This window comes from Arvicola amphibius, chromosome 10 (genome assembly GCF_903992535.2).
Source record: "Arvicola amphibius chromosome 10, mArvAmp1.2, whole genome shotgun sequence".
Lineage (NCBI taxonomy): Eukaryota > Metazoa > Chordata > Mammalia > Rodentia > Cricetidae > Arvicola > Arvicola amphibius.
The window spans coordinates 45,572,247-45,599,642 of NC_052056.1; the positions used below are offsets into that span (position 1 = coordinate 45,572,247).

Sequence of the window (27,396 nt, forward strand, 5' to 3'; positions counted from 1 at the left end):
GACAGACACACTCAATAGGGTTGAATATGCTGCTGCAAATTTACTAAAATTCAAGCATCACTTTTTTGGGATTACAGAAGGAAGTTGGCAAACAAAAAGCTTTTCATGAAAAGAATGATTACAGGCAATTGATTGTTTTCAGTATGTTCTGTGGTTAGGACCAAGTGGGCAAAGTTTTCCTTTGAAACTCGTCTCACACCATTAACCAACTGCTTTCTCATGGCCCTAAATCGTATCTGTTCCCATGGTAACCCAAACACCATTCTTTAGGATTCCACTCCCAAGGCTTGCTTCAATATTGAATGGCTGGTTTCATATTGTCAAGAATAGCCTGCCTTTTTTTCCTATCTAAAATGCACCAGGGGTTTTCTCATTCTGGCTAGCCTCTCCATAGATGGTAACTCATGTCACTCCATACGTTTTCCTTCATCATTTACTCATCTTCTCCTATCATGAGCTCTTTCTGTTCTAGGGTATACATAAGTTCCTCCCAGAGAGCGATCCAGAATCCAGTATGTCCTCAGTAGTTTTGTTATCATTGGTAATGTCCTAGAGCATCTTGATCTGCTGGCAAGATAAAAGAACTACACAGAATACAGAAACAAAGAACAGAAAGCTCAATATGGCGTCAGGGCCAGCGAAGGCGAGTTTGCTGATCCAGAATCATGACTGTGGCTGATTGCCAGGGAACCGCCTGGGGCTCAGCTCCTGGGAGCGCAGACCCCAACCCTTCAGCGTCGGTCCACCTTAGCGGCATTTGTCTGCTACGCAGGCGTGACAGCCATGGGCGTAGCACAACCCTATAACTATTTTTCAGGTAATTTCTTGAATGTGGTAGGTATAATGCCTAGTTCCATTTTTTCATATGGAGATAAAACAATGCCAGAAAGATTCATTTTAAAAAGCTATCCTTTCTCCACTGTGTTACTTTTGTGAAACACTAATTTTCCACCTTTGTGTGAGTTTGAGTTTTGTTTTACTTCATTGGGATATTTGAATTAACTGTCTACAAATATCATGACATTATGATTACTAAAAGCTTTATGATAAGTCTTAAATAAAATCAGGCATAAAATCAAAATCAAATTTTGTTCCTTTATTTTGTTTTTGTTTGGCTATTCTAGGTATTTCCATATTTTCACCAGAATTTCAGAATCAGTTTGTTATTTTTCTAAAGGAAATGTATTTTTCTTTAATATGTATAAACTATATAAAGTCAAACAAGACAAAATTTACTATATCATATAGATATACAATTTTGTTATATATCTATAAAGAAAACCGTAAAACTAAGGAGGAAGTAGATGGAACGACACGTTATTGTCCTAATGTCTAGTTTTGTTTCTAAAGAGAAATTGTTAGTATCTTTATTTTTGTCTTTAGGCGCGTCTAATTTTTGATTTTTTTCTGCATCACTGCTTTTGATCAATTTGATTATTATCCACTTTGTAGTTTTCTTTTATGCGTGTGTGCTCCCGTTTCTTTGAGCTTCTGAAGCCGAAGGAAAAGAGGAAGTCTGTGGATAAATATGTCTGTCGGAGGACTGAAGGAGTGATGGAAGCTGACAGAAGTTTTCTTTTCTTCCTCCTCCTACTCCTCCTTCTCTCTTTCTCTTTTTATTTTTTTGAGACAGGGTTTCTCTGTGCAACAGTCCTAGCTATCCTGGAACTAGCTCTTGTAGATCAGGCTGGCCTTGAACTCACGGAGATCCGCCTGGAAATTTTCTTAAAATTACCAATGAAATAAGAAGCAAGACCATAGGCTGCTATGAGGATAGAGGAGATAAATAAGAAAGTATACCACTGTCACCTAGGGGAGTGAGAGAATTAATGAAGCAGGGACCTGTAACAAAATGTTCAATCAATAGGTGCCTACCTAAAATTTGGAGAGGAAGGGATGGTTATGTTGACTAACACATCCACATCAAAACAAGAGTTTGGAGTCTCAGAGGGCGGTTCCTTGCACCTAGATGACTGAATATACACACCTATTGATCCATGTGTAGCTTTTTCTTAACCATGAAAAGTCAGGGGCTACAAAGGAAGTTACCAAGAATAAGTTCATTGTAAAGTCCTTAACACAATCAGCGAAGTTATACGCATCCTGGCTCCAGTCCGCCAAGCACAACCACTCTTCGCAACTTCTTAAGCATTCGTTGCAATTTGACATACATCCTTGCGGAGCTAATTTCCTCGGTAGAAATGCTCTTTCTCCTTTGATGATCTACTCCTCCTTGAATTTCAGCTTTTCTGAGAAATTAAAATATTCCTGTAAGGGCATTATCTAATTTGTGCGGCTCTTTCTTAGCATTTGCCAGTGTTTTCACCGTAACCGTTTCTGTCGTCAATAGCTTTCTGCGACGGTGCTATAAACTTCCGGAGGGCCGGGCCTGTTCTTAGTTCCTAGTGAACCCAGCGTGTCTGGCACACAGGTAGATGATAAGAAATATTTTTAAGTAAACGAACAAAAGTGAAAACAAGTAAGTGCGCTATGTAGACCCGCCCCGGACGGAGGCAGGACAAGCTAAAACACCGTCCCAGCCAGCCACAGGCACGGGCTCTGGAACGCCTCCGAGGGGCTCGCCGGATATACGCAACGGCGTGGGGGCGGGGCTCTGGTAACCCTGGCAACATTCCGGAAGCCACTTTCCGCCTTCCCCTGTGGCGGGCTCTGCGGTTCAGGAGGCTGAAGTTTTAGTCGGGGTGGAGGCAGCCGTCGGCCAGTGGCAAGGCAGGTTGGGTGAAGGGGGCAGGCCTCACGTCCGCGCGCAAGGCGAGGGGAAGCGGCCGGCGCCTCCGTCTTCCGGGCACTCAGCGCCGGAGGCTGCTCTCCTCGCAGAGCCGGAGCGCGTTTCCGGGGCGGGCCCGGTGCTCCCTCTGCGGGGGCGCCCTTCAATGCGCACGCGCGATCGTTCGGGCGCCCCGCAGGCGGCAAAACCCGGAGGCTGTCCGGTGTTCCAGGTGTTTATAGTCCTGCCAGGGCGTGGCGGAGTACTCGGGGTGTTGGGACAGGGCGTGTCCTTTCAGCACAGCGGTTAGGACTGGGTTTCGAAGAAAGGGCCGCTGGAGAGTTTGGGGCAGGCTTGGGATTTGGAGGTCTGAAGTTGCTCCAAAGGGCGCTTGGCGTTGTGTGAGATCAGAGCTTCGCTTTCGTGTGGGAGGGCCCTAAAGAGTGGGCTCCATTAAGATCTTAGGAGGAAGGAAAATGAGATGATCTGTCTCCCCGTAGCTGGGTAAAATTGATGGCAGGGACAGTGTTCTGGTTGCCCTCCCAATTTTTCATACCACTTAAGGTGAATCTGGTAGAATTCCACCCCCCTCGCTCCCCCAAAGCCCGGAAGGGCTTCCCGTGATCTTTAGTATAGCGCACACATTGCTGTGGCCCTCGGCCTTCTTGACTTTTCTCGAGCTTGCCTCCCTTTAAAGACGTTGCTGTTGAGAATGAACACAGTTCTGAAAATGGTCTTCCCCCCTTGCACAGAACATTTTCTTTCCGCTCCTCTTATTCATGCTGTATCTTCAGCCTCGACTTTGTGGAGGGAATTGAGGAGAGGAGGTAGCTTTTCATCACGTGTACTAGGTACTTCGTTGACATAAAGAATCAGCTATCTATACTTGCTTTTTCTATTTTTAACAAGTGGTTTAGTTATGGTCCTTTGAGAATCCCACCTCTGTGACTGTTTCTCTTGTTTTATCGATGCCTGGCTCTTAGCAAGTACTCTTAAGTTATTTGATGAATGCAGTGGATGAATGAGGGAAAAAGAAACCTTAAGGAATTTAATAACAAAACTGTTCCTAGTTGAGATGGAGCGGAGTGGATAGCATTAGCTTGTGAATAACTGTAATGTTTTAAATATAATTTGAAATAAAAATTTCCTCCCTTTTAAAGAATTGCATGTTTTGAGCCAAGCAGAGCTAATCCCTTTTTAGTGGTTTCCTAGCATGTTCTTTATAGTCAGTCACACTCTCTGTGACAGTTTTTTGCTCTCTTCGTTATTATTTGTGTCACTTTGAACAATGCTGTTACATTCGCTAAGTGTTATTCAAGTCATGTGAGAGAATTCAAAAGTGTCACGGATGTCATCAACACTTAAATGAGACTTAGTATGTGTCAGGCGGGGGTTTCCAAGCTGCTCACATATTTAATCAGTTTCATTTTAGAGTCAGTGATAAAGCTCATGGGCGAATCTAGACAGTCTGCTTCCAGGCTCTACTCTTAGCCACTGTACCATGTTGTCTTTAAGCCAGTGTGTGCCTCCTGGAGCTGTGGGGTTAGTGGTGTGGCTCTTCATGCTGCACGTGTTAACATCACTGAGGTTGTGCATGCAGTTCTATAGATCACTTTTTTACATTGAACTTTTTCTTTTTGCAAATGTGTATGTGCGTGTGTGTGTGTGTGTGTGTGTGAGAGAGAGAGAGAGAGAGAGAGAGAGAGAGAGAGAGAGAGAGAGAGAGAGAGAGAGTGAGTTTGATATCAGTCGGGTGTCTTTGTCACTTTTTCTTTACCTTGAAGTAGGGTCTTTTCCTTGAATCTAGAATGTGCTGATTTGGTAATATAATTAGCCTGTTTGGGGATTGCCTACCTCTTCCTCCTTTAGAAAACAACAGCTTTGAGATATAATTCATGTGCCATAAAACCCATCCTTTACGTAAGTACATTTACAGTTGTACAGCCATCATCAGCGAATCCCGGAACATTTCATCTCTCCTCCCATCCCAGGAGAAAAACAAACTCTACGCCTGTCTTCTTCCAGGCAGCCAGTGTACTTGATATTTCTGTATGTGCTTAGTCTATACTAGATTAAATGGTATCGTGTGATATGTGGCTTTTGTGCTTAGTTTTCTCATAGTTAATATATTCAAACTTCATCCACATTGTAGCATACATCAGTACTTTATTCCTTATTGCTAAACAATATCCCATTGTATAGCTATGTCACATTTATACACTGATCGGTTAATGGGTATTTTGAAATATTTCCGCTTTTGTCTATAAAATATATTGTTATGGACATTCATTTTCAAATTTTTCTGTGAACTAATGTTTTTAATTCCCTTGAGTATGTAGGTGGGAGAATTGCTAAGTCATGTGGTTTAAATTTCTGAATAATTTCCCACTGGTCTTCCAAAATGCCTATATAAATTTATGTTCCAATCAACAAATACATGAAGATTCCACTTTCTCCATAGTCAGTACTGGTCTGGTCCTTTTTTTAAAAAAAAAATCACCCTAGAGTGATTTTTGACTCATATTTAATTATGTTGATCATTTTATGAAAAAGGTCCTTTTACTTTGCGTGTGAATGTTTAGCCTGCATGTCTGTATGTTCACCACATGCCACCTGGTGCCTTTGGAGGTCAAAAGATGGTGTTAGATCCCTGGAACTGGAATTACAAGTGGTTGTGAGCCATCATGTACGTGGTGGGAATCGAACTGTGATTCTCTGAAAGAGCAGCAGGTATTCTTAACCGTTGAGTCATCCCACCAGCCCCTATCTTGATGAACTTCTTATGTGTTTATTGACCATCTAGTATCTTAGTTGAAGATGTCTATTCAAGACCTATGTTCGCTTTAAATTGGGTTGTTTGAGTAGTCCTGTTATGAAGTTTCTTTGTATAGTCTAGATACAAGGTAAATGATTTGCAAATACCTTTGCCACTCATTAGTTATCTTTTCATTTTCTTGATTGTACCTTTGAGTAGTCTTTAAAAATTTGGTAAACCACGCCATCCTCCCCACATCTTGGTTTTACTCCAGAAACTGTTGCTTGACCGAGGTTCACAGCTATTTATACTCAGGTTTTCTTCTAAGAGTTCTGTAGGTTTAGCTCTAACATTTTAATACGGCTAGGGTTTTTTTGTTTGTTTGTTTGTTTTGTTTTTCGAGACAGGGTTTCTCTGCAGCTTTAGAGCCTGTCCTGGAGCTAGCTCTTGTAGACCAGGCTGGTCTTGAACTCACAGAGATCCGCCTGCCTCTGCCTCCCGAGTGCTGGGATTAAAGGCGTGCGCCACCACTGCCCGGCTTAATATGGCTAGTTTTAAGCTAACTTTTATACCCTATATGAGGTAGGAAACTGATTTTTTTCACAGAAGTAATGAAAACAATAATCATTGAATTAAATTATTTTGACTCCTTTTATGGAAAATAACTGTAATTGTAGTGGTCCATTTAGACTTTTGCCTGTTCCATGTCTTGTTAAGTGTTGGTTATGTCTATTACAAGTGAACGTCACAGTTGGTTAACTCTTGGCCCCTTAGTTTTCTCATCTTTAAAATTAATCATAATATTAATTACTTTATGGAGTTCTTGGTTTTTGTTTGTTTTGTTGTTGTTTTGAGATGGGGTTTCCTTTGTGTATCCCTGGTTGTCCTGGAACTAACTCTAGACCAAACTGGTCTTGAACTCACCGAGATCCACCTGCCTCTGCCTCCTGAGTGCTGGGATTAAAGGTGTGTGCCACTACTGCCCGGCTGAGCCCCTTGTATTAAAGAAACTAAGATGCGAAAGAGCTTAGAATAGTAGCCAGCCTATAGCAAGTACTCAGACTGTCTTACTGATGCTCTCATTACCTCCACTGCCGCTGTTATTGCCATCACCATCATAAAACTTAATTGTTGGTGACAGATGGCGTTGAGAAGATTGTGCTCATAAGTACAAGACTGAAACCATATCCCTTTCTTTTCAGTTTGTAAAACTTCAATCCAAAATTGATCAGAGACCTTAATGAAAGACACGAACCTCCTCGAGGAAACCAGGGAAACAGGATATGGGCACAGGCAAAGTCTTTCTGTATAAGGCTGTTGATCAGTGTGGGCTGATGAGGGGTTCAGTGGGTTAGAGCCAAACCTAACACCTGAGTTTATCCCTGAGGCCCATGCGGAGGAAGGAGGAAGCCAACTCCTTCAAGTTGTTCTTGGGCCTCATACATGTACTGTGTCATGTGCTCCTTCCTCTCCCCCAGAGGGCAATAATACTGCAGTAAAGGAATTGAAAAATGATGCTGTACCCATTAAAAAGCTGCACAGTTGGAACTCAGAGTGAAGAACAGCTTACAGTAGAAGTCTGTTTCCCTAGTGTATTTCAGTTATTTAACAAGGGATTGATACCCAGAAATGTAAAACTTCAAAAATCTAATCACCAAAAGAAGACATTGACTAATTGTCGGTCAAATGAACTGAACAGACAGTTTTCAAAACAAGTACCCATGACCAAAAATACATGAGAATAATGTTCAGGAACTAGAGAGATGGTTCAGTCATTAAGACCTGTGTACTGTTCTTCTAGAGTACTGCGTTTGGTTCCTAGCATCCATGTGGGGTGGTTCATGATCACCCATAACTCCAGCTTTAGCAAGTCTGACACCCTCTCTGGCCTCTGTGTGCACCCATGCACGTCTGGCATTCTCTCTCTTTCTCTCTCTCCCTCCCTCCCTCCCTCTCTCTGTCTCTGTCTCTCTCTCTCTCTTCTCTCTCTCTCTCTCTCTCTCACACACACACACACACATACACACACACACACACACACACACACACAGTTCTTTTAAAAAAAATGTTCAGTATCTTCAGCCATCAGTGAAATGCAAATCAAAGTTACATTGAGATTCTGTCTCACCAGAATGGCTATGTCATCAAGAAAACAACAACAAATAATAGTGAGGACACTGGGAGCTGGAGAAGAGCCCATATATGTGGTTGTTGGGAATGTAATTAGTGCAACCAATATGGAAGTTCTTCAATCTTGTGATCCAGCTGTACCTCTCTTGGGTATATACCAAAAGTAAGGATACCATAGCATACCTGTGCATCCATGTTTATCGTGACACTGTTCTCAGTAGTAAACTTATGGGGTCTACCTAGATGCCCATCAACAGATAATTGGATAAAGATATATGCGAGGGAGTGTTATTCAGCCACAAAAAGAATGTAATCAAATTATATGTGCAGGGAAATAGAACTAGAAATTATGTTAAATATAGATACAGAAAGATAAATATTATATGTTTTCTTTCTAGATTTAAAGAAAAAAACGTGAAAGTAGAAGGGAGGTTATTTGTAAAGAGGGATTGGACCAGTTGGAGGGGGAGAAGAGAGGGCAGTTGGGAAGTGATAGAATCAAATACATTATGTACATGAATGAAAATGTTACACAAATCATTATATATGTATATGTGTGTATGTGTTAATAAAACTTGAAATAAAAATAGGAAAATAAAAAGGGCCTAATCATGGGAAAACAAGTCCTGATTGTTGAACTGGGAATAGAGCTCAGTGTAAGGGAACTTGTCTGGTATATGTTACATCTGGCATCAATCAGCTCAGTACCACAGAAAAAGACAAAATAACTTGCTGTTTTCTAATCGTTTGTGACTTACCTCCTTTGCTGGATTGTAAGCTCTGAAATTAGACACATGTTTAAAGAGTAAATGTAATAAGAGAAAAACAATACAGAGAGCTAGCAAGATTATTGTAGAGAAGCACTGGAGTTTAGGTGTCTTTTGTATAGCAGATTATTTTATTAAAAGTACTTAATGAAAGGGGAAGGCAGTGGAGCTTAAGGGCAGAACACTTGCCTAGCATATGCTAGGCCTCGTGTCTGTCTCGTCTCCATTATAGCAAGTGGGGGAAGGGGTGATAATAAACACTGTAGGAAATGGGATCAGCCAGAAAGTTATGTAGTTATTTTGGTAGGTTAGGATTATATACATTAGTGATTGATTGAGTCACATTAAGGAGAGAAAAGCATTTCTTACCCCTTATCATTTAACTGAGAGCAAAGGCCAAATTTGAATTCTCTACTCATGCTCTCTGTATCTTCTGTCCTCTGTCTGTTGAATGAGTGAATTTGTGCCTGCCTGAAGGCTGTCTCGTAAGTCTGTCCCTGTGTTTGTGTTTTTGGTGTATATGTATGTGTGTGATTGTGAGTGTTTCTTGTGTACTCATTTGCATCTGTCTGTATGTCTGTGTGTCTATCTTTAATAGAAGGCTTTGTTTTGTATTTACTAAACAATACAGAAAGTATCACATGGGGAAAGAATGGGGTACTTTATAGAAATCTTTAACATAGATTTTTACAAGGGTTTACATCACTGGCTCCCAGTGATCAGAACTGACCCAGGTAAGAAACTGTTGCAAACACCATTGTTTACCATTTCCGAAGGTTGCTTTCAACCTCAGTATTTGATGCTTTCAGCAGAGGGTACACATTCATTGTTCTGGGTCAGGGGCATGAAGAGTACATAATTTGTGATCATAGCTCTCCCATTAGCTTAGGCTGCAAAAGGGGTTACATGGGAAATCCAAGACAATTAAGGTTGACATTCCATTGTTCTCTTAAAGACAGATTAAACAGACAGGGTAAGTGCACCCTAAGATAGCAATCTTTAAGTGACTTTCACTTTTGTTATGAGGTCCAGTAAAAGTTTCAGTCTCTTAGAATGTAAGATATTTTCATATTGCATTGCCACAGTGGTAAAGAGGATGTGAAATAGAAGTCATGCTTGTTTTTGTTTTGTTTTCACAGTTATATGTATTGATTGTAAAAACCTTGGTTTTCAAGGACTGTGGACTGTGAGTCTTTTCCTAACTTTTCATGATGTTTAGTCCCACATGGCGATTTTGATTGTCAGGCTAATGCTGGTGATTTACGAAATCGCTTGCATTGGGTGCTGTGTGAAGGTTTGTTAGAGGTGGAATCAGACTCTAAGGATGTACTCCTCCGAAGTGAGCATGAGTGTGCCTGGTAGGGATGAGCGTTAGCATGCTTACAACTGCACTTTCCTTCCTCATGTTGCCCAGTTCCTGGCGTTTTTCTTTTAATTGTGAATGTTGTATCTGATGACAGATACAACCATCTAAGTTTTCTATTTTAGGTCATAATTTCTATATATCTAAAGTTCTTTATTAAGAAACAAGTTTTGTTATTTAAGACCTTTTTATTGTGATTTTTGCTTTGACTTTACTATTAATTGTAAAATGAGAAAACCAAATATTTTGATAGCTTATTCCTTTCATCATGATTAAATTCTTGTTACTTTGAGAGTGATTTTGTTTGCCCTAGGTGTCCCTTTCTCTATGATGCATAAATATTTGTATTTAAAAAAATTACTATTCCTAGATGTCATTGATCAGAGTGAATCGCTTTGGTCCACGGGGAGTTGGAAGAAAAACTCTGAAAGTAAAGAAGAAAGCTGCAGCGAGGCAAGAATGGGATGTAAGTCTTGGGACAGTGAGTAAGGGCTTCTGGGGATGGACGCCATGGCTCTGGCATGCGGTGTAAGTCTCGGGACAGTGAGTAAGGTCTTCTGGGGATGGACGCCGTGGCTCTGGCATGTGGTGTGATGGAGCGCAGCTGTAGTAGGCTCAGGGGGTTTCTAGACATGTGTTTGATCTTGGAAGGAAGAGCAGGATATTTGCACCGCCTTAAGAGTACATATACTAAGGGCAGTAACTTCTAGTTCCTTCCAAGAATTAGAGTTTTAGTGAGATAGAAACTGTGTCTTTGGAAAAGGTCCCTCTGCAGCTTGTTGCAGTCACCACACTTTCTAGGTTGCCTCGAGGGATCCTAGTGTGTGGGCATTATAGCTTCAGTTAAGTTGACTTGTTTTGAATATATTCTGTTCCATTTTAGTTCTTTTTTTTTTTTTTTTTTTTTTTTTTTTTTTTTTTTTTTTTTTTTTTTTTTTTTTTTTTTGGTTTTTCAAGACAGGGTTTCTCTGCAGCTTTAGAGCCTGTCCTGGAGCTAGCTCTTGTAGACCAGGCTGGTCTCGAACTCACAGAGATCCACCTGCCTCTGCCTCCCGAGTGCTGGGATTAAAGGCGTGTGCCACCACTGCCCGGCTCCATTTTAGTTCTTATTCTAAAACAAGAGAGTGCTTTATTTATTTAACACTTAAAAATAGGTTATTTTCTAGAAGATATTTAAAAGTAATCTGTTTTAATGTTATAGTAACAATATTGGTTCCTAAAAAAAGGCTTTTGGTCTTGGGACTTTGAATCAATTTTCAGCTACTAAAACTCAGTAACTATTAATAACTTATAAGGAAACATTTTACATTTTAAAAGCTCTTTTTTTTATTTTTAAAGAATACTGTAAATGATCTAACAGTTCACCGGGCAACTCCTGAAGATCTGGTAAGTTTAACTCTGAAAAAGTCCTGGACTCTATGTTTTAGTTGGTGTCTGGTGTCTAGCCTTCAGAAGAACAGAGACCACCGCCCCTTCTGGAAGTTGATTAGAAGTTGATTAGCTTTATTTAATCTGTTCACATCTGTGTAAAACCTAAAAGTCTATCTTAAGAAATTTCTGATTTTACTGAGGCTTATTAGCTACTGTTAGAATCTTACTAAACATTTTTGGTTTACAGTCTTATCACTTACCTAGAATTGACCTGTAGGTCTGTTTGTCTTCTCTGTCAAGAAATATCTGCAGCATTTTATCATTGCTCTTATTGTTACTTTCAAGGCAGGCCTGTACTGGGTAACCCTGGCTAGTCTCTCCATGGCAGTGACTAATATACTCTCTGTCTGTCTAGATTTGCCTAGCCTTGACTTTTCTTACCAACAGAATGCAGTATGTGGGCTCTTATGTGTAGCCTCTTTTTCTAGCATATTTTAAAGATCCATCCATGTTATAGTATGTATCTCTACTTCATCCCTTCCTGTTGTGAAATAGGATTGCATTGAATGGAGATTCCAGATTTGATTTATCTGTTAGTCAGTTGTACATCTGGTTTATGCCTCTCATCTATTACGAGTAATACCATTGTGAATGTTCATGTACAAGTCTCTGTGAATATATGCACATGCAGGCGGTTGTGTATATCTGGAATAGAATGACTAGGTCTTGCATCTTCATATTGGACTTTATGAATAACTGCTTAATTGTTTTCCGAAGTGCTTATATGATTTAAATCCCACCAGACTGTGTGGAACTTTCAGTTTATATTTTAATTCCCCTCATGGGTATAAAGTACTGTCTCATCATGATTCTGATTTGCATTCTTGATTGCTAATCTTTTGGGTAGTTGCATGTTAGCATGATTAAAACTTCATTAGATGACCCAGGTTTTGTTCATATTTACAGTTCTGAGCACTAGAATACTTGTAAAGGTAAATGTCTACTTTATTCCTCAGTCACCTCTATGGATTCTTCCCTTCCAACTATTTAGGAGCTCTGGTTCCTATCTCCTCTGCCTCAGGAACTTTCCTTCCCTGGATAACTGCATCATTTGTGACCTCACTTCTACATGAAGCCCCTTCAGAGCTATACAAACAGTGCATCCTTGACTTGGAAGTGATGCAGTTATCATGAAAGGGGTGTGCTTTGCCAAAGATGGCTGTGCTGGATTTGGTACCCTTTATATCATGTGTAAAGTGTCTGCACTGAACACGAATTGATGTTGTAGCACTTGTTGAATGAGTTTTAACTTGCGAATTGAAGATTGGTAGTCTATACCTGAAGTAGAAGTTAATATTTTTGTGTGGCTTTAGGTTAGACCTCCAAGTTCTAGATATTTCTCTTTTAGATCATTTTTGAAGACTATCAAAGTTTTAGCCATGAATGTACACACATGCACGCACGCACACACGTTGAACCTGTGAGGAATAAGAAGTCTAAACTAGTGTAAGTGGTCTTACATAGGAGCAGCCAACTTCTTTGTTACTGAAAACATTTTTCACAGTTTTTCCTTCTGTATAGGTACGCCGTCATGAGATACATAAGTCAAAGAATAGAGCATTGGTGCACTGGGAACTTCAAGAAAAAGCTTTGAAGAGAAAATGGAAGAAACAGAAACCAGAAGCTTCAAATTTTGAAAAAAGAAGATTATCTATCATGAAGGAGGTAGTGTAAAAATTCATTGTCTTTAGAGTTCTTGGGTTGACTTCATGAGAGACTCTAGTACTTACTGCAGCCTTTAACAGTGAGCTCCTTGGGGACTTTGCAGAAAACAGCAGGGTGGGTGGAGTCTAGTGCAGAGAGCAGCAGGGTGGGTGGAGTCTAGTTTGCTGCCTTAAATGTTCTCTCCACAACTCATTAGCTCTGTAGCCTTAGATTGTATAACTTCTTGGCTTGGAATTTTTCGGTTTCCCCATTTCTCCTTCTTCCTTTCAAAAACTAGCTTACAAAATAGCATGTTTCTTCCGCTGTTGTCATATTTACTCAGTTGTGGATTGTTGACTCCCACCCCACCTCCCCCATTTCCCGTTCCTCCTGTCCCACCGAATCTTCTACCTCCAGCATTCCCCTTTCGTTTTCATATCACATGTATTCTTCTCACATTTTTTCCAGTTTTATAGCCTCCATTCACACTTACTCCCATACTTAACAATTAGAAGCAATGAGAGAGACATGCAGGGCTCATTTATCTGGGTCTGGGTTACCTAATTTAATAGAGCATTTTTCAGTTCTGTTCATTTGTTTTTATAAACTTTGTAGCTTCATTTTTCCGACATTAACTTGATTTTTTTAATCTTTAAAATCTTGGCTGTGTTGACAGGCAGTGATGGGTGCATGTCTTTAATAGCACTTGGAAGGCACAGGAAGATCTCTGAGTTTGAGGATAGCCTGGTCTACCGAGTGAGTTCCAGGACAGCCAGGGCAGTTACACAGAGAAATTCTGTCTCAAAAACCAAAACCAAAACAACAACAAAATACTTGGCTGTGCTATGAATTTTAATTTTTTTTAAGAAAAGATTTATATGTATGATGTTTTGCCTTCATGTATGTCTGTGCATCATGTGCATGCCTGGTTCTTATGGAGGCCAGAAGAAGGTATCAGATCTGCTAGAACTGGAGTCACAGACAGCTGTGAGCTGCCATGTGGGTGCTGAAAATTGAACCCAGGTCCTCAGGAAGAGCAACCAATGCTCTGCTCTAGCCCTGGTATAATGCTTTAAAAGAGATTACTACAGTCTTTGGCAAATAATGCTCCATAAACTGGTGTATTATGTCTCAGTTCAGCAGTATAGTAGGGTTACCTAGCAAAAATGAAATAAAATTAATTTTGTGTGACTGTTGGTCTAGGTCATCAGCCATTTACCTCTGGCTTAACCTTTTGCCTGCCTGGGTGTTTGAAGAAGTAATCAGATATGTCGGGTGGGTAGACTGGGAAGTTAGAAGGAACTATAGCAGAGTGACCTTTCTTTCTTTTTTGAACTGAAGTCACAGTGAAGGAATGTGCTATGTGTGTGCTTTCTGCATAACTTTTCATGGTGGTTTTAAGTCACAGGCTGCCTTTTGAGAAATTCCTTAGAGTCCTTAGAGCAGTGGTTCTCAGTCCCTTTGGGTCAACTGTGCTTTCACAGGGGTCACCTAAGAGCATTGGAGAACACGATATTTACATTATGTTTTATAACAGTAGCAAATTTACAATTATGAAGTAGCAACAAAAATAATTGTATGGTTGGGGTCACCACAGCATGAGGAGTAGAACAATATTAAAGGACTGCAGTATCAGGAGGGTTGAGGACCACTGTCTTACAGAAATCTTATGGATCAGGAAGAGCAGTATCTCCCAAATAAATGTTTCCATGACTTGAAAAGGGAACAGTGGTTTGGAGAATGTGACATTGCATCTTGTGATCTTGGACCAGTCACACACATCTGATGTGCGCCAGTTCTCATTGAAAGGCCCCCAAACCACAGATATGACCCAGAAAACCAGCCAGCCTCTTTAGGAGGGGTCAAACTCGGGAATTTGGTTTTCTTTCTCTAGTTTTAATTTCCTTTTCCTTTTCTTTTTTGAAGATTTATTTTTATTTATTTAGTATACAGTGTTCTGCCTACATGTATGCCTGCAGGCCAGAAGAGGGCACTAGATCTCATTATGGATGGTTGTGAGCCATGTGGTTTCTGGGAATTGAACTTGGGACCTCTGGAAGAGCAGTCAGGGCTCTTAACCACTGAGCCATCTCTCCAGCCCTATTTTCATTTTTTGTCTATGAGTATTTCCCTGCATGTATGCACGTGTGTCTGTTAACAGTGAAGGCCAGAAGAGGGTGTTAGACTCCCTGGAACATGTATGCATGTGTGTCTAGTGCCAGTGGAGGTCAGAAGAGGGTGTTGGACTCCCTGGAACATGTATGATTGTGTGTCTGGTGTTAGTGGAGGTCAGAAGAGGGTGTTGGGCCCCCTGGAACTGAGTCACAGAGTTGTAAGTCACCATGTGAGTGTTGAGATTCCAGCCTGCTTCCTCAACAAGAGCCATGAGCACTCTTAGCCCCTGATAACCATGGAGCCGTCTCTCTAGTACTCCTGACATGGGGAGAGAAGAGCACTGAGAGGATGGGTAAGGGGCTCAGAATGCTGCTTCCTCCAGCTGTAGTGTGGAGATTCTCAATCCTCACTGCACATGAGACATCATCATGGCTGACACGCTCGTAAGGAGGCTAGGGAGACACTGTACCTGAACTCAGTGCTTAGAGATACAAATTTAGTGAGTAGCTGGGTGTGGACAGTTTCCTTGGCTGCCCAGGATGGTTTCCTGCATCAGAGCCACAGCTTTTGATGAGACTTAGATGTTTCCTTTTAGTAATGGATCTCACTTAGTAAGACTACTACAGTGATCTGTGGCTACACAATCTACTCCAAGAAATGTGACAGAGGCTTAGGGGAGGAGGGCAAAGCAGTGGCTTTACTTGAGACCTGATCATAATTAATAGCCAGTATCAACATGATCAGTAAGATTTTCCCTTTACTTTCTGCCTTTGTCAGTTTCTGTTGTAGCCATGCTGTGCTGATCCATTATATATTATGTCTAATATACGTTATATTTACAAAGCTCTTAGTTGCATTGACTTGAAAGATATTTCACCAAAGATGGAACTTTGGTTCATAAAATAATGTAATTTGTATCGTAATCACATTCTAAGAAGTGCTAGCATATATATGTTTTCAGCGTGTGCACACCCTTCTGCCACTCCTATTGGGTCGAGGAGTTGCTTAGATCTCTGTTGATATGTCAGTAGATCTCAGAAGACAATGAGTAGAAATAAATTTATCGTTTTAAAAAAAGTCTAGGCGGGGTATAGTTTTGCCATAATTTTTCTATTGATTGTTTTATTTGTACACTGATGTGCATTAGAGTGCAGTTTAAGCTTCTGGAAAGAAAAGGACTCAAAATACTGTAATTTAAGAAAGCACAGGTGTAGTTCTCCTGTGGGAGAACTCAGCAGCAGCTGGGAGAGGCTCCGCGTTCTTTAGTGTGACTCAGTACAGAGTGGCTGTAAAGCATCCTTCGGTCTGTGCAGCTCAACAGTGAGTGGGAGTAGACAGTATCTGCTGCTCCCTTTGTGCCAGCCTGAGATTCTGGAATTGTGTCTTGTTCCCCAGACATTATTGCATGGCTGTTCCCATAGTCAAAGAGGGGTGGGAAATTAGTGTATCCTTGACTAAAATTTAGGAGTTGTGCTTTTAAAGGCAATATTGGGGATGAGTAGCAGTGTGTGCCACTCACAGATTGCATCTTAGTTTGCCATTATAAATAATGCAGTGGATATTGAGGATGTTTGGGGTACAGACTTGTTTGTTGATGAATTATTGACAGAGTGCTCAGTCAAGGGCTTTAGCTCAGTATTAGAGCTCTTAAGATGTTTCAGGCTTTAATCCCTAATATTGGGAATAAAAAAAAGGCAAAGTAAGAGTCAAAGAGTATGTACATCTTTGGCTTTAGTTACTAAGTTTTTCTGTTTATGGTGTCTGTATCTAAAGGATATGATAGGACCATAGGCAAATCCATGATGCAATGGGACAGTATGGTTGTTACCATACTAGAAAAGTTGTAGCATGACTAATAGAAACTCAGAGACAGAAATTGGGGTTCAACCTGAAGGTCAGAAAAACAAAGCAGCCAGCCACAGCTCTTACCTCAACCTCAGTCCAAAAATGGCGATCCTGCCTACAGGAAACCTCAGAATGAGATTGAGCCTGAGAGCTGTCTCTTCCCATATAATCCTCTCTATGGCTGGGATTAAGGGTGTGCACCACTAATACCCGGTTTCTATGGCAAGCTAGTGTGGCTACTGGGATTAAAGGTGTGTGTCGTTGCTGCCTGGTCTGTAAGGCTGGCCAGTGTGGCTTTTTAACTTTTCTGATCTTCAGGAAAGCTTTATTTATTAAAATACAAATGAAATGCCACTACAAAAAATTATACTACAACAAATGGAATAAAAAGAGTTTATGACATTTTGTTTTTAAGTCATTATCTGTCAGAATAAAGAACTGACAGAAACTGGAGGAATGATCTTATTAATAATCACATGGGGGCTGGAGAGATGGCTCAGCCATTAAAGGCTTGGCTTACAACCAAAAATAACCACATTGATGCCTGGTGTTAATTATAATGAGATCTCAAACAAAACCCATGCTGTGTATCATTCATTGACACAGTAGAAAACTAAGTTTAAAGAGGTTGGGGTTTGTTTACTATTTCTGGTGTGGACCTCAAACCCAGTATTCTACACCATGTATGCACTTGGCCTTGTGCAGTTAGTTCTACAGTTTACTCTGGAAGGAGCTAATTCAGTACTTACTGTCAGTAACTGACCAGCTGACCCAGTTGGCCATAGCAGTAGAAAGGATAACATAAGGATGCAGCTCACTTTTCTCTTTGCATCTTAAGATAGTAATTGATATCATCATTTCTATGTTATAGAGAAAATCTAGGCAGAGTGTTTGTTATTAAATGCGGATTCGAGTCAGTGTTTCAAATAGAGTTGTCTTAATTTTAACATTCTTTTCAGCTTAAGAGTGACATCTGGTGGTAGTAGAGTGAATTGACTCCTCTTCAGCGCATGACTTGGCTTATATGTGTATCAGAGTCCTTCAAAAGAAAGTGTGTAATCAGAGGCATGACTGTAATGGTGCTTTCGTGTAGCTATCTCTCTATGATAAAACTCCACCTTGTTTACAAATACCTAAACATAACAGTTTTTGTTTAATCCTTAAACCTATATCTTGTTTTTTATTTTTAAGTCACGGACCCTGTATGACCTGTTAATGGAGCATCAGAGTACTTCAGTGATGGGAACACCTTTGAGTTAATGGCTCAAAGATTCTTATCTTTAATCTGTGTTTTTTAAACTGTGTATTATTATTTACTAATGGGTTATGAAATCAAGTAAGTGGGCGATAGCTATTACTTAAAACTAGAATGGAATACAACTTAAAGTCATTTTCATGTGGAAATCCTATGTTAAAGTCTCACTTTAAGAAGTGTGTGTGTCTTGGGAGAGCTGGCCCTTTATCTCTCCTGGGCAGCATAGTAGGCCCTGTTGGTGGAGGTGTGGATGAGCCAGCCCCAAAGCTGAGTGTGGGAGAGCTGTCCCTAGTAGCCATCTGCCATGTTCTGATGTGGAAGATGTGTCCTTTTCTACCCATCACCCCTAGCTGCTAGTGACAGGTGAGGGAGTGGACCCTCCCCTTTACCAGCTGCATTCAGGACAGCAGGCCTTGCTGCTCACCTGGGCAGCTCACTGGAACTGACCCTACTGAGAGGAGATGTGGCCCTGCCCCTCATCTGTGATAAGGAATGGTTGGGGAGAGACCCTCTTCCCCTCGCTGCTTATGACAGGAGGGAGAACTGGGTCTGTGGTCATAAAAGTACGAGAGTTGTCCCTGCCCCTCACCAGCTACAACACTCGGGAGAGTGGCCTCCTCTCCTCACCTGGGCGCACACTGGAGCTGGCCCTGATGGTCCAGGTGTGAGAGAGCCAGCCCTGAGGGCCTGAAAACAGGCACACTAGCCTCTCCCCTTGCTCATTGCTGTAAGGGGTGAACTAGCCAGGGCAGTACTGGAGAGCTCATCCTGGTGGTGAGGAGGGGGAGTGGGGGGATGGGGAGGGAGAGGGGTGAACTAGCCAGGGCAGTGCTGGAGAGCTCATCCTGGTGGTGAGGAGGGAGAGTGGGGGGTAGGGGGATGGGCGGCGGGCTGACCAACCCTGCAACTACCCAGGCCCAGAACCAGGGTATGAATGTTGGTCCACCCCAACAGTGATCTGCTGGAATACATGAAAGGATCGGTCCTGGAGACCCAAAACTGCAGGGTTTCCACGACATAGGGCAACAACAGGATATCCAAGCAGAGTCCCAGTGAGGCCCAGATAGTGTAGCAGAAGCCAGAGGCCTCAAACCAGACCAGTGACTCTTTGCAAAGAACACTTGCAAGTAAAGATACATGGAAAAAAGGGTTTACTGTGTGACTCACTGTGTCACACTACAGCTTCCATGACAAGATTTTTCCCTTTTCCTCTTAAATTTTATTTTAATTTTTTTTTGGGAGGGGGGTGCAAGAGCAGAGTTCGGATACAAAGGGTTGGGGAAATGAATGGGATCAAGACACATGATGTAAAAGATGCAAAAAATCAAAAGAAAGTTTAAAAAGTTTGTGTGCTGTGTAGCATGAGTGTGTGAGTGTATATGTGCGTGAGTGTGCATGTATGAGTGTATATATGCATGTGTGTGAGTGTGTGTGCCATGTGCGTATCAGAGCACAATGTAATATATCTTCTTTGAAGCTACTGACTACTGTAATAGCTTCATCTACTAATATCTAATGGATATTGCTGTTGGAGGGTTTTAGGATGGTCTATGGTTAAAAACAAATCCAGTAACCACAACCAATAAAGGTTGATATTTAAGCTTTGAAAACATCGTGTTCGATGCCTTCCCTTAGTCCTTTTCCTTAATGATTTTAAAGTAAATGTATTTCCTCTGAACAGTATTTTTCTCAACATGTGTGTAGATTCTTTCCGATCAGTACCAGACGCAGGATGTGCTGGAGAAGTCTGATCATCTGATAGCCGCAGCCAAAGGTCTGTTTGTTGATGCTCCTCGTAAGCGCACAGGTGAGCGATCACCACTCAAACCTGCTTTTCTCTCTTGAACCCAGCGTGTAAGTGATTAGAAGGATCCAACCTGTTCCTGCTACATGTTCTAGCTGACTACTATATGAAGATTATTAGGGCTAGAGCCATAATTTGTTTGCTCTTCACTAGGAATATGAAGTATTACAAATTATTCATCAAAGGGCTAGAGCCATAATTTGTTTGCTCTTCACTAGGAATATGAAGTATTACAAATTATTCATCTAAGGGAATTATCCATTGACATATGGTATAAAATACAGTGTTTTGTAACTATAAAACATGGCTTAATTTTCAGTTTATTAGTATGCCACATAATTAAAGCATGTATTTACTTGTAGTTTGAATAAGCTTAACTTAAAATCCAAAGCAACTTCAGTTTCTTGCTCAAGGAAACTTTGCTTTTCTTTAGTTACATAGGATTATACCTACCCCCACCACCTCACCCCCGGGGTCCATGTAGCCAAGACTGACTTTGAACTCGTGATCTTCCTGCCTCTTAACTCCTGAGTGCTGGCATCATAGGCGTGTACCACCATTCTCAGCTTCAACATTATATCATAATCTGTATATAATTTGTTTAATCTTTCAGAAACGCATGATTTATTTTTAGTAGAGTTTGAATTTATTAGAGTATCTCTGGGCTACTTACTTAATTTCTCCAAGTTTCAGTTTACTGATCTGTAAAATAATAGACTATGTCTCATGGAATTTTGTGAAGGTAAAAATGAGTTTAGATATGTGTTTGGTTCATGTACATACATGTAAGTGGAGCTGCTCTTTCAGAGTTCCGTGAAGTGAAGGGAACCTGTGGCAGAATAGAACTTGTGAAGCCTGTTTAAGAAGATGAAATAAATCATAATGCTTTGTGTCCCTTCTGCAGGGTTTCCAAATGTAACCATGGCTCCGGATTCCTCTCAGAGTCCCATTGGAGTGATTCAAGACCCTGTCTCCCTGACTACCCTTAATGAATCTCTCATCGAGCCTCAGGTAATGCATTGCACTCCTAGCCAAGCACCTATGCTGAAATGAAGTTCAGCTTGATCTAGGCATCATGGTAAGCATTTTAAATGCTTAAACGTCACCTTGTCCTGTCAGCTATAAAGAGATAGTAGAAAAAGAAAACTGACAAAGGAGATTGGGAAGACAACCTTGTTGTCATCCTGAAGAATACTGTCCACCTTTGAGACAGGGTCTCTCATTGGTCTGGAATTGAACAACTAAGCCTAGACTGGCTGGCAGGGAGCCCCCGGGATCTCCCTGTCTCTGCCTCCACAGTGCTGAGATTAAAAGCATGAACTGCCATGCCTGGCCCTTCATTGTGAGTGTGTTGGGTCTTGGACTAAATTTCTCATGCACATAAAATCCTATCAACTGTAGAAGAGGGGAACTTGTGATGGGTAAGGTGTAATGAGTCAGAGAAGGAGAGGGAAAGATGGAATTGTCTTTTTAGGAATAAATGTGCTGACACTGAGCTTGCAGAAAGCATTTTGATTGGAGTGGCAGGACACAGGCAAAGTTGCAGAGCATAGATGGTGCATGCAAAACGGGAAATGATTCCTTAAAGAGATTGTGCTGCCACTGTTGGTTGCTCAGGTGTGCAATGCTAGCACCAGACAGCTGAAATAGAAGCAAGTGTAGATTTGGGGCCAGCCTCAGGTATGTAACAGATTGAATTAGCCTGAGCTAAACAAAACCAAAAGACGAACAGGAGGTAGTATCTCAGGGTGGTCCCAGGTTTAGTTTTAAGAAGGGAAAGGTTTTCTTACATTTAAATACTGACAGCTGAAGGGAGCAAGGGCCGCTAAAAGATGTTAGAAGGACTATTATTAGGGGAAGAGCTGAGATGCTTTGGTATTTAGCACACATATCAAGGTTAGCCTTAGGAGGAGAAATTTCTGTTATGACGAAAGGATGAGTGAGCATATAATCAAGTTGTGCTGCTGGTTTTATTGTTGAGATAGGCTCTTAATGAAGTAGATGATGAAGGAGAAGAGAGCCCTGCTCACAGCCAGTCCGAAGACAGCGAGAGCGAACTGCCTGACTCCCCGAGCTCGCAGTCTAACAGGAACACAGAGAGGTATGTGGGTGTGCATTTGGCTCGCACAGAGGAGGCGGTACTTGGCCATGAAAAGTCACTCTAGGCATGCCAGCGTATATTTTTGTTATTGTTGTTTAGTTTTGAGGCAGGATCTCTCTATGTAGTCATCCTAACTGTCCTAGAACTCACTTTGCAGACCAGGCTGGCCTTGAACTCAGAGAGATCTGCCTACCTCTGCCTTCTAAGTCCTGGGATTAAAGATGTATGTCACCACACCTGACTTTTCTACAAATTTTCTTAAATTTAGGGTGTTCTTGCTGGGCAGTGGTATTATATGCCGCTAATCCCAGCATTTAGGAGGCAGAGGCAGGTGGATCTTGGAGTTCTAGGCCAGGCTGGTCTACAGAGCTAGTTCTAGGACAGCCAAGGCTACAAAAGGACACCTTGTCTCAAAAAACAAACAAAAAACAAAAAGTAAAACAAAACAAAAGAAAAAAATTAGGGTGTTCTCAAAAATTTTAGTTTATTTTTACATGAAAATTATTATCAACTTATTCAACTTTATAAAACAAAGCTTATTGATATTTTGTGTTAGGACATAATGTTCCCCCTTTGTTAATATGTGTGGATTTTTAAAAATTTTTTTGAGTGTTTTAAAATTTTTCTTATGTAGGGCTTATTTATTTCTTGCTCAGCTTATTCTTTTATTTATTTCTTTTAAATGGAATTTTTTATTTCACTACATCTTGTTTTTCCCTGTGTGGTTGGGGAATTGAGGGCCTTGTGGGAGGTACCCTTTCCTGATCTTTGTCCTAAGCACCCTTCCCTTACCTTCCAGCATGTTGGCATTTATGTTTCTGCAGGCCCCTTAATTCCTGCTTCTTACCTCAGTGTCCAGCTATCTCACGGGATCGTAGTGAAATGAGTTCTAGAAGCAGTTCTCCAGGTCTGTGTCTTACACCTCTTTTTTTAGTATATTACGTATAGGACTGTCTGAATTGGTAGGCGTCTCTGCTGCGTTCTTCATCTTATAAGAATATGCTTGTTTTGGTAGGGTGTGTGTGGGCTTGTGCACTGGACCATCCCCATCGTTTCTTCTGGTTGACCTCTCTTAAGATTGCATTGGTTAATAGTCCATTTTCTTAGTTTTTCAAAGAATTGGGCTCCTGGCTTATTGACTTGAGCTAATATGTTTATTTCTCCTGTCTCAGTTTTCCCTTTTACCTTTTTTCCTTTTGCTTTATTTTGTTGCCTCTTGACTTAGGGTTGTAGTTTTTTTTTTTCAGTTGACAAAAATAAATGGATTATTTTAGAAACGAGATCATTTTAGTTGATATTTCTGCTTTTCCCCGAGTTGCCTATACTTATATAATTAAAGATAAAACAAAACAAAACTGCGGAACCTCCCAGTCATTTCTAGTGTAACCACACTGTGCTCAGGCTGTGGTCTGTCATCTTTCTTCTTGTGGAACTTGGTGATGCTTTCTTTATGAGCTGTCTATGATCACATTTCAGTGAGTATTCCATGTACGCGGTTGAGAAGTGGCTGTGATTCTATTGGAAGGTAAAACATTCTGTGTGTACATCATAGCACCAACCTTGCTGAATGTTGTATTTCTTCTGTCTCTTCAGTTAATTTTGCCATATTATATACCAAGAGTGATGTATTAAAGACTCCTAGTTTTAGTGTGCTTCTGTTTTTCTTCATTTTTCTTGTTTTAGTATACTTAGTTGAAGTTTAATACTTTTTTTGTGACACTGACTGCTATACTTATAGAACATGTATGTCTATAAATGCTGTATCTTTATTTTGAGCAATGGCTTTTAACATTGTAATCTCCATTGTCATGTTAAATGCCTTTTGGTCCAATCTGTGTTGTCTGAGATTGGGACTAAAACCTCTACTTCTTGTTTCTGAGTGTCTCCATTATCTTTGCTTTTTACGTACAGTCATTTATATTTAGCCTTTTACAATTATTTTATATTCCTGTGCTCCTTGTATTCAGTGGAGAGTGTGTACGACCTTCCTAGTCAATTTGGAAATTCTAGTTGGTGAAGTAAGCTTGTAACACCAGTTGATACAGTTGGTGTGTTAGATGTCAGATTTACCATATTCTCTCATAGTACTGTACATTTCACTGTAGCTATTGTTTTTCCTTTTTGTTGTTGGTTTGATCTTACTGTGACACTCAGGCTGGCCTCAAACTGTCAACTTAGGCCTTAACCTCCTACCTGCTAGGATTGCAGGCTTGCACACTGTTTTTTTTCTACATATTTATTGTTGTTCTTTAAAAGTCTTGGTATTTAGGAAGATTGTAGATGGCTACTTTTGTGTATGAACCTCTTTATGGGTCTGCTTTTTACTGTTCTTACTTATTCTTTGCTGATAGCCATGTGCTTTCTTGATTTTCCTTTGCACGGTGACTATTCAACTGAGTTGTTCTGCATTTCTCCCCGTGTTGTAGTTGTTGCATCCTTAGTTTTGAACTGACAGAGCATAAAGCATTGCACACTGTGCTTTCCTCTATATCTTGATTTTTTTATCCTACAGCCATGAAATAATTATTAAGTGATCATCCAGTCCTTTTATATTTCCTTGATTGTTTTGTAGTTGAATCTTGCTTAGTTAAAGCCCATGCTCTTGGGCCTGTGAATAGAATGTTCCTTGAATTCTTTAGACATTTTTATCCCTCCCCCCCTTTTTTCCCTCACAGAGTACATCCTGTTTATGGATTCTCCTCCCCCGACTCCTCCCAACTGGATTCACTCTCTTTCTGTCTCTCATTAGGAAACAGTCTTCTAAGAGATAATAATACAATTATTATAAATTATAATATATTATATGTAATTTAAATACAAAATTTATACTGTATAAAATATAATAAGATTAAAAAAACCCGATACATTGATTTGGACAAAGCAAACAGAAAGAAAAGAGCCCAAGAGAAGGCACGAAAATCAGAGATTCCTTTTTGGTTTTTTTCATACTTCCTTTTAGTATACTTAATTGAAGTTTGTTCCCACACTCAAAAAATCCCATAAAAACACTAAAATGGAAGCCATAATATATATGCAGAGGACCTGGTGCAGATCCATGCAGGCCCAGTGCATGGTGCCCCAGTCTTGTGAATTCATATGAGCTTTGCTCAAGTGGATTTAGAGGGTCTTCCCACCTCCTGTTTTACAGGGTTCCCTGATCCCTGAGTGGGGGGATTTGGTGGAGACATCCTGTTTAGGTCTGAATGCTCTAAGGTCTCCCATTCTCTGCATAATATTTAGACATTTTTCTATAGCTTTTGTATTTGATGTACTGCTGGCTTTTTTGGCAATGCTCTTCACTCTTGGTTAGCTTTGTATGTTGTTCTCTCTGAAGTCTAATGCTATACTCATTTTCTTGCTTTTATAGGAAACTTAGTGTTGATTACCTTCACCTTAACATTTATTTTTCTGCCTTTAGACTTAAGTGTTGCTAAGATATGTCCCATAGTTGTGGGTCCAGGTCAGTTTCCCCTTATCCAACATGGTTTGCCCTTTAAGTTGTAGGCTTGTCTTTCCCTGTGCCCACTGCCAGGGCTAGCGATTCTATTGATGCCCTGCTTTGTTGTTTGGTGTATTGTTGTAGACATGGAGGGTTGTCTTCTCTCCCATTTACGTTTGTTTTCCTTACCGTTTGTTGTCTCCCTAATCTTCCATTCTTGTGTTGCTTTCCTTGAGTTTCTCAATGTTCGTTATGAAATTAAATTTTTGTTGGATACCTAGTATTGTTCTCTATTTTGCGGGTAGATTTTCTTTAAAGAATCTCTTTCCTGCATTCAATAAATCATTTTTCCTGATACTTATCCACTTAAAAATTTAATTTTTAGGTCAGGCATGGTGGCACATGCCTTTATTCCCAGCACTCAGGAAGCAGAGGCAAGTGGATCTCTATGAATTCAAGGCCAACGTGGTCTACATCGCTAGATCTAGGACAGGCAAGGCCACTAAAGAAACCCTGTCTTCAAAAACAAACAAACAAAAACAAAAAAAATAATTTTTAGAATTTCTTACCCAAAGAATATGTACACATATGCACACGCACACACACACACACACACTCACTCTCACATATAACTGTTTGCTGTCAGAGTGTTTAAAGGTTTGTTTATTGTGCTGAGATTCGAACTCGGACTTGAGTTCAGAGGACTGGAGTCCTGTCTCTAGCCCTTAGTTCTTTGAGACACAGTTTTACCCTGTAGCCCAGCTGGATCTCTAGTCTGTGATCCTTTTGTCTCAGCTTCCCAAGTGCTGCAATTACCAGCATGCACAGCTACCATGTCCTGCCTTTTTGTTTTTTAACTTCTGCTGTGAAGTAGATACATAGCTCAGTATGCACACACATGTGTAATATCTCCAAATGCTTGTGTAGTTCAATTCCATCTTATATGTTGTTGCAACTTCATTCTGACTTCTTCCTTGTGTTATCAGAGAAAGTTCTTCATTAGCTGAACCATTTGAATTTAAACTTTCTATTTATAATATCAGTATTATATGTATGGATTTTGTGATATGGTTGAGCACTTCCTAGTCTAAGAGCATACCTTTCTGTCAGTTCTAGTGAAGAAGTCCCTAACATCATTAAATAAATGGGGGGACTCTGGATATGATCATTCTACCTCAGATTCTTTTTCATATGTATTTCTGTGAAATTAGGAAATGTGATCTGCTTTCAGAATACAGTGATGGAACATGTCTGGGATAAGAGTCATAGACATTCCCATTTTAAAGAGGAAAAATAATCAAAAGAAGAATGTAACAGTAGATACAGGCGACACTGAAATTCAGACAGACAAATTCCATTAAGTTTCACAGCCTGGAAATAATCATCTCTGGCCTGAGTCTTCATCATCAGGGTCCATAACTCTGCCCAGGATTTCTGAGGCTTTCTTCTTTGCCACTGTGTAGTGGGAGATCACTCATTTGTTCCCGACTGCTCAGACACAAAATAATCCCACAGAAACTATATTATTTGCCATACTGTTTGAACAGTAGCTTGCTCTTACATCTTAACTAATTCATCTCCATTAATCTGTGTATTGCCACATGGCTGTGGCTTACCTGCAAGGTTATGTCCAGCATCTGTCTCTGGTGGAAGCTATATGGCTTCTCCTGACTTCGCCTTCTTTCTTCCAGCATTCAGTTTAGTTTTCCCCACCTAGCTCTATTCTTCCCTATCACAGGCCAAGGCAGCTTCTTTATTCATTAACTAATAAAAGCAAAACATGTACAGAAGGACCTCCCACACCATTTCCTCTTTTTTGTTTAAATAAAAAAGGAAGGTTTTAACTTTAACAAGTAAAATTACAAATAACAAAACAATTATCAAGCAAGAATTACAGTTACAACATTTATATCTACTTTATCTTTTATCATAACTAAGGAAAACTATAACTATCTATTCTTCAGCTCCATCAAAGACTCCAGAAGGATATAATATTACCTAAGTAAACAAGAAGTGCAT

At 40.4% G+C, this 27,396-nt stretch overlaps 1 protein-coding gene across 2 annotated transcripts in view; it reads left to right on the top strand.

Moving 5' to 3' along the window:
- Positions 1-2,634: 2,634 nt before the first annotated feature.
- The window catches only part of Spice1 (spindle and centriole associated protein 1), a 46,665-nt gene continuing 21,903 nt past the window's right edge, over positions 2,635-27,396 (top strand). Inside the window, exons 1-7 of one of the 2 annotated variants that reach the window (XM_038345532.1) lie at positions 2,635-2,730; positions 10,114-10,209; positions 11,082-11,129; positions 12,696-12,839; positions 19,738-19,840; positions 20,742-20,848; positions 21,823-21,938. In XM_038345532.1, the coding sequence (XP_038201460.1) occupies positions 10,114-10,209; positions 11,082-11,129; positions 12,696-12,839; positions 19,738-19,840; positions 20,742-20,848; positions 21,823-21,938 (614 nt within the window). In that variant the 5' untranslated portion in view covers positions 2,635-2,730. Of the gene's footprint in view, positions 2,731-2,889; positions 2,961-10,113; positions 10,210-11,081; positions 11,130-12,695; positions 12,840-19,737; positions 19,841-20,741; positions 20,849-21,822; positions 21,939-27,396 lie in introns of those variants that run through there. The other variant, XM_038345531.1, reaches the window with a different exon arrangement.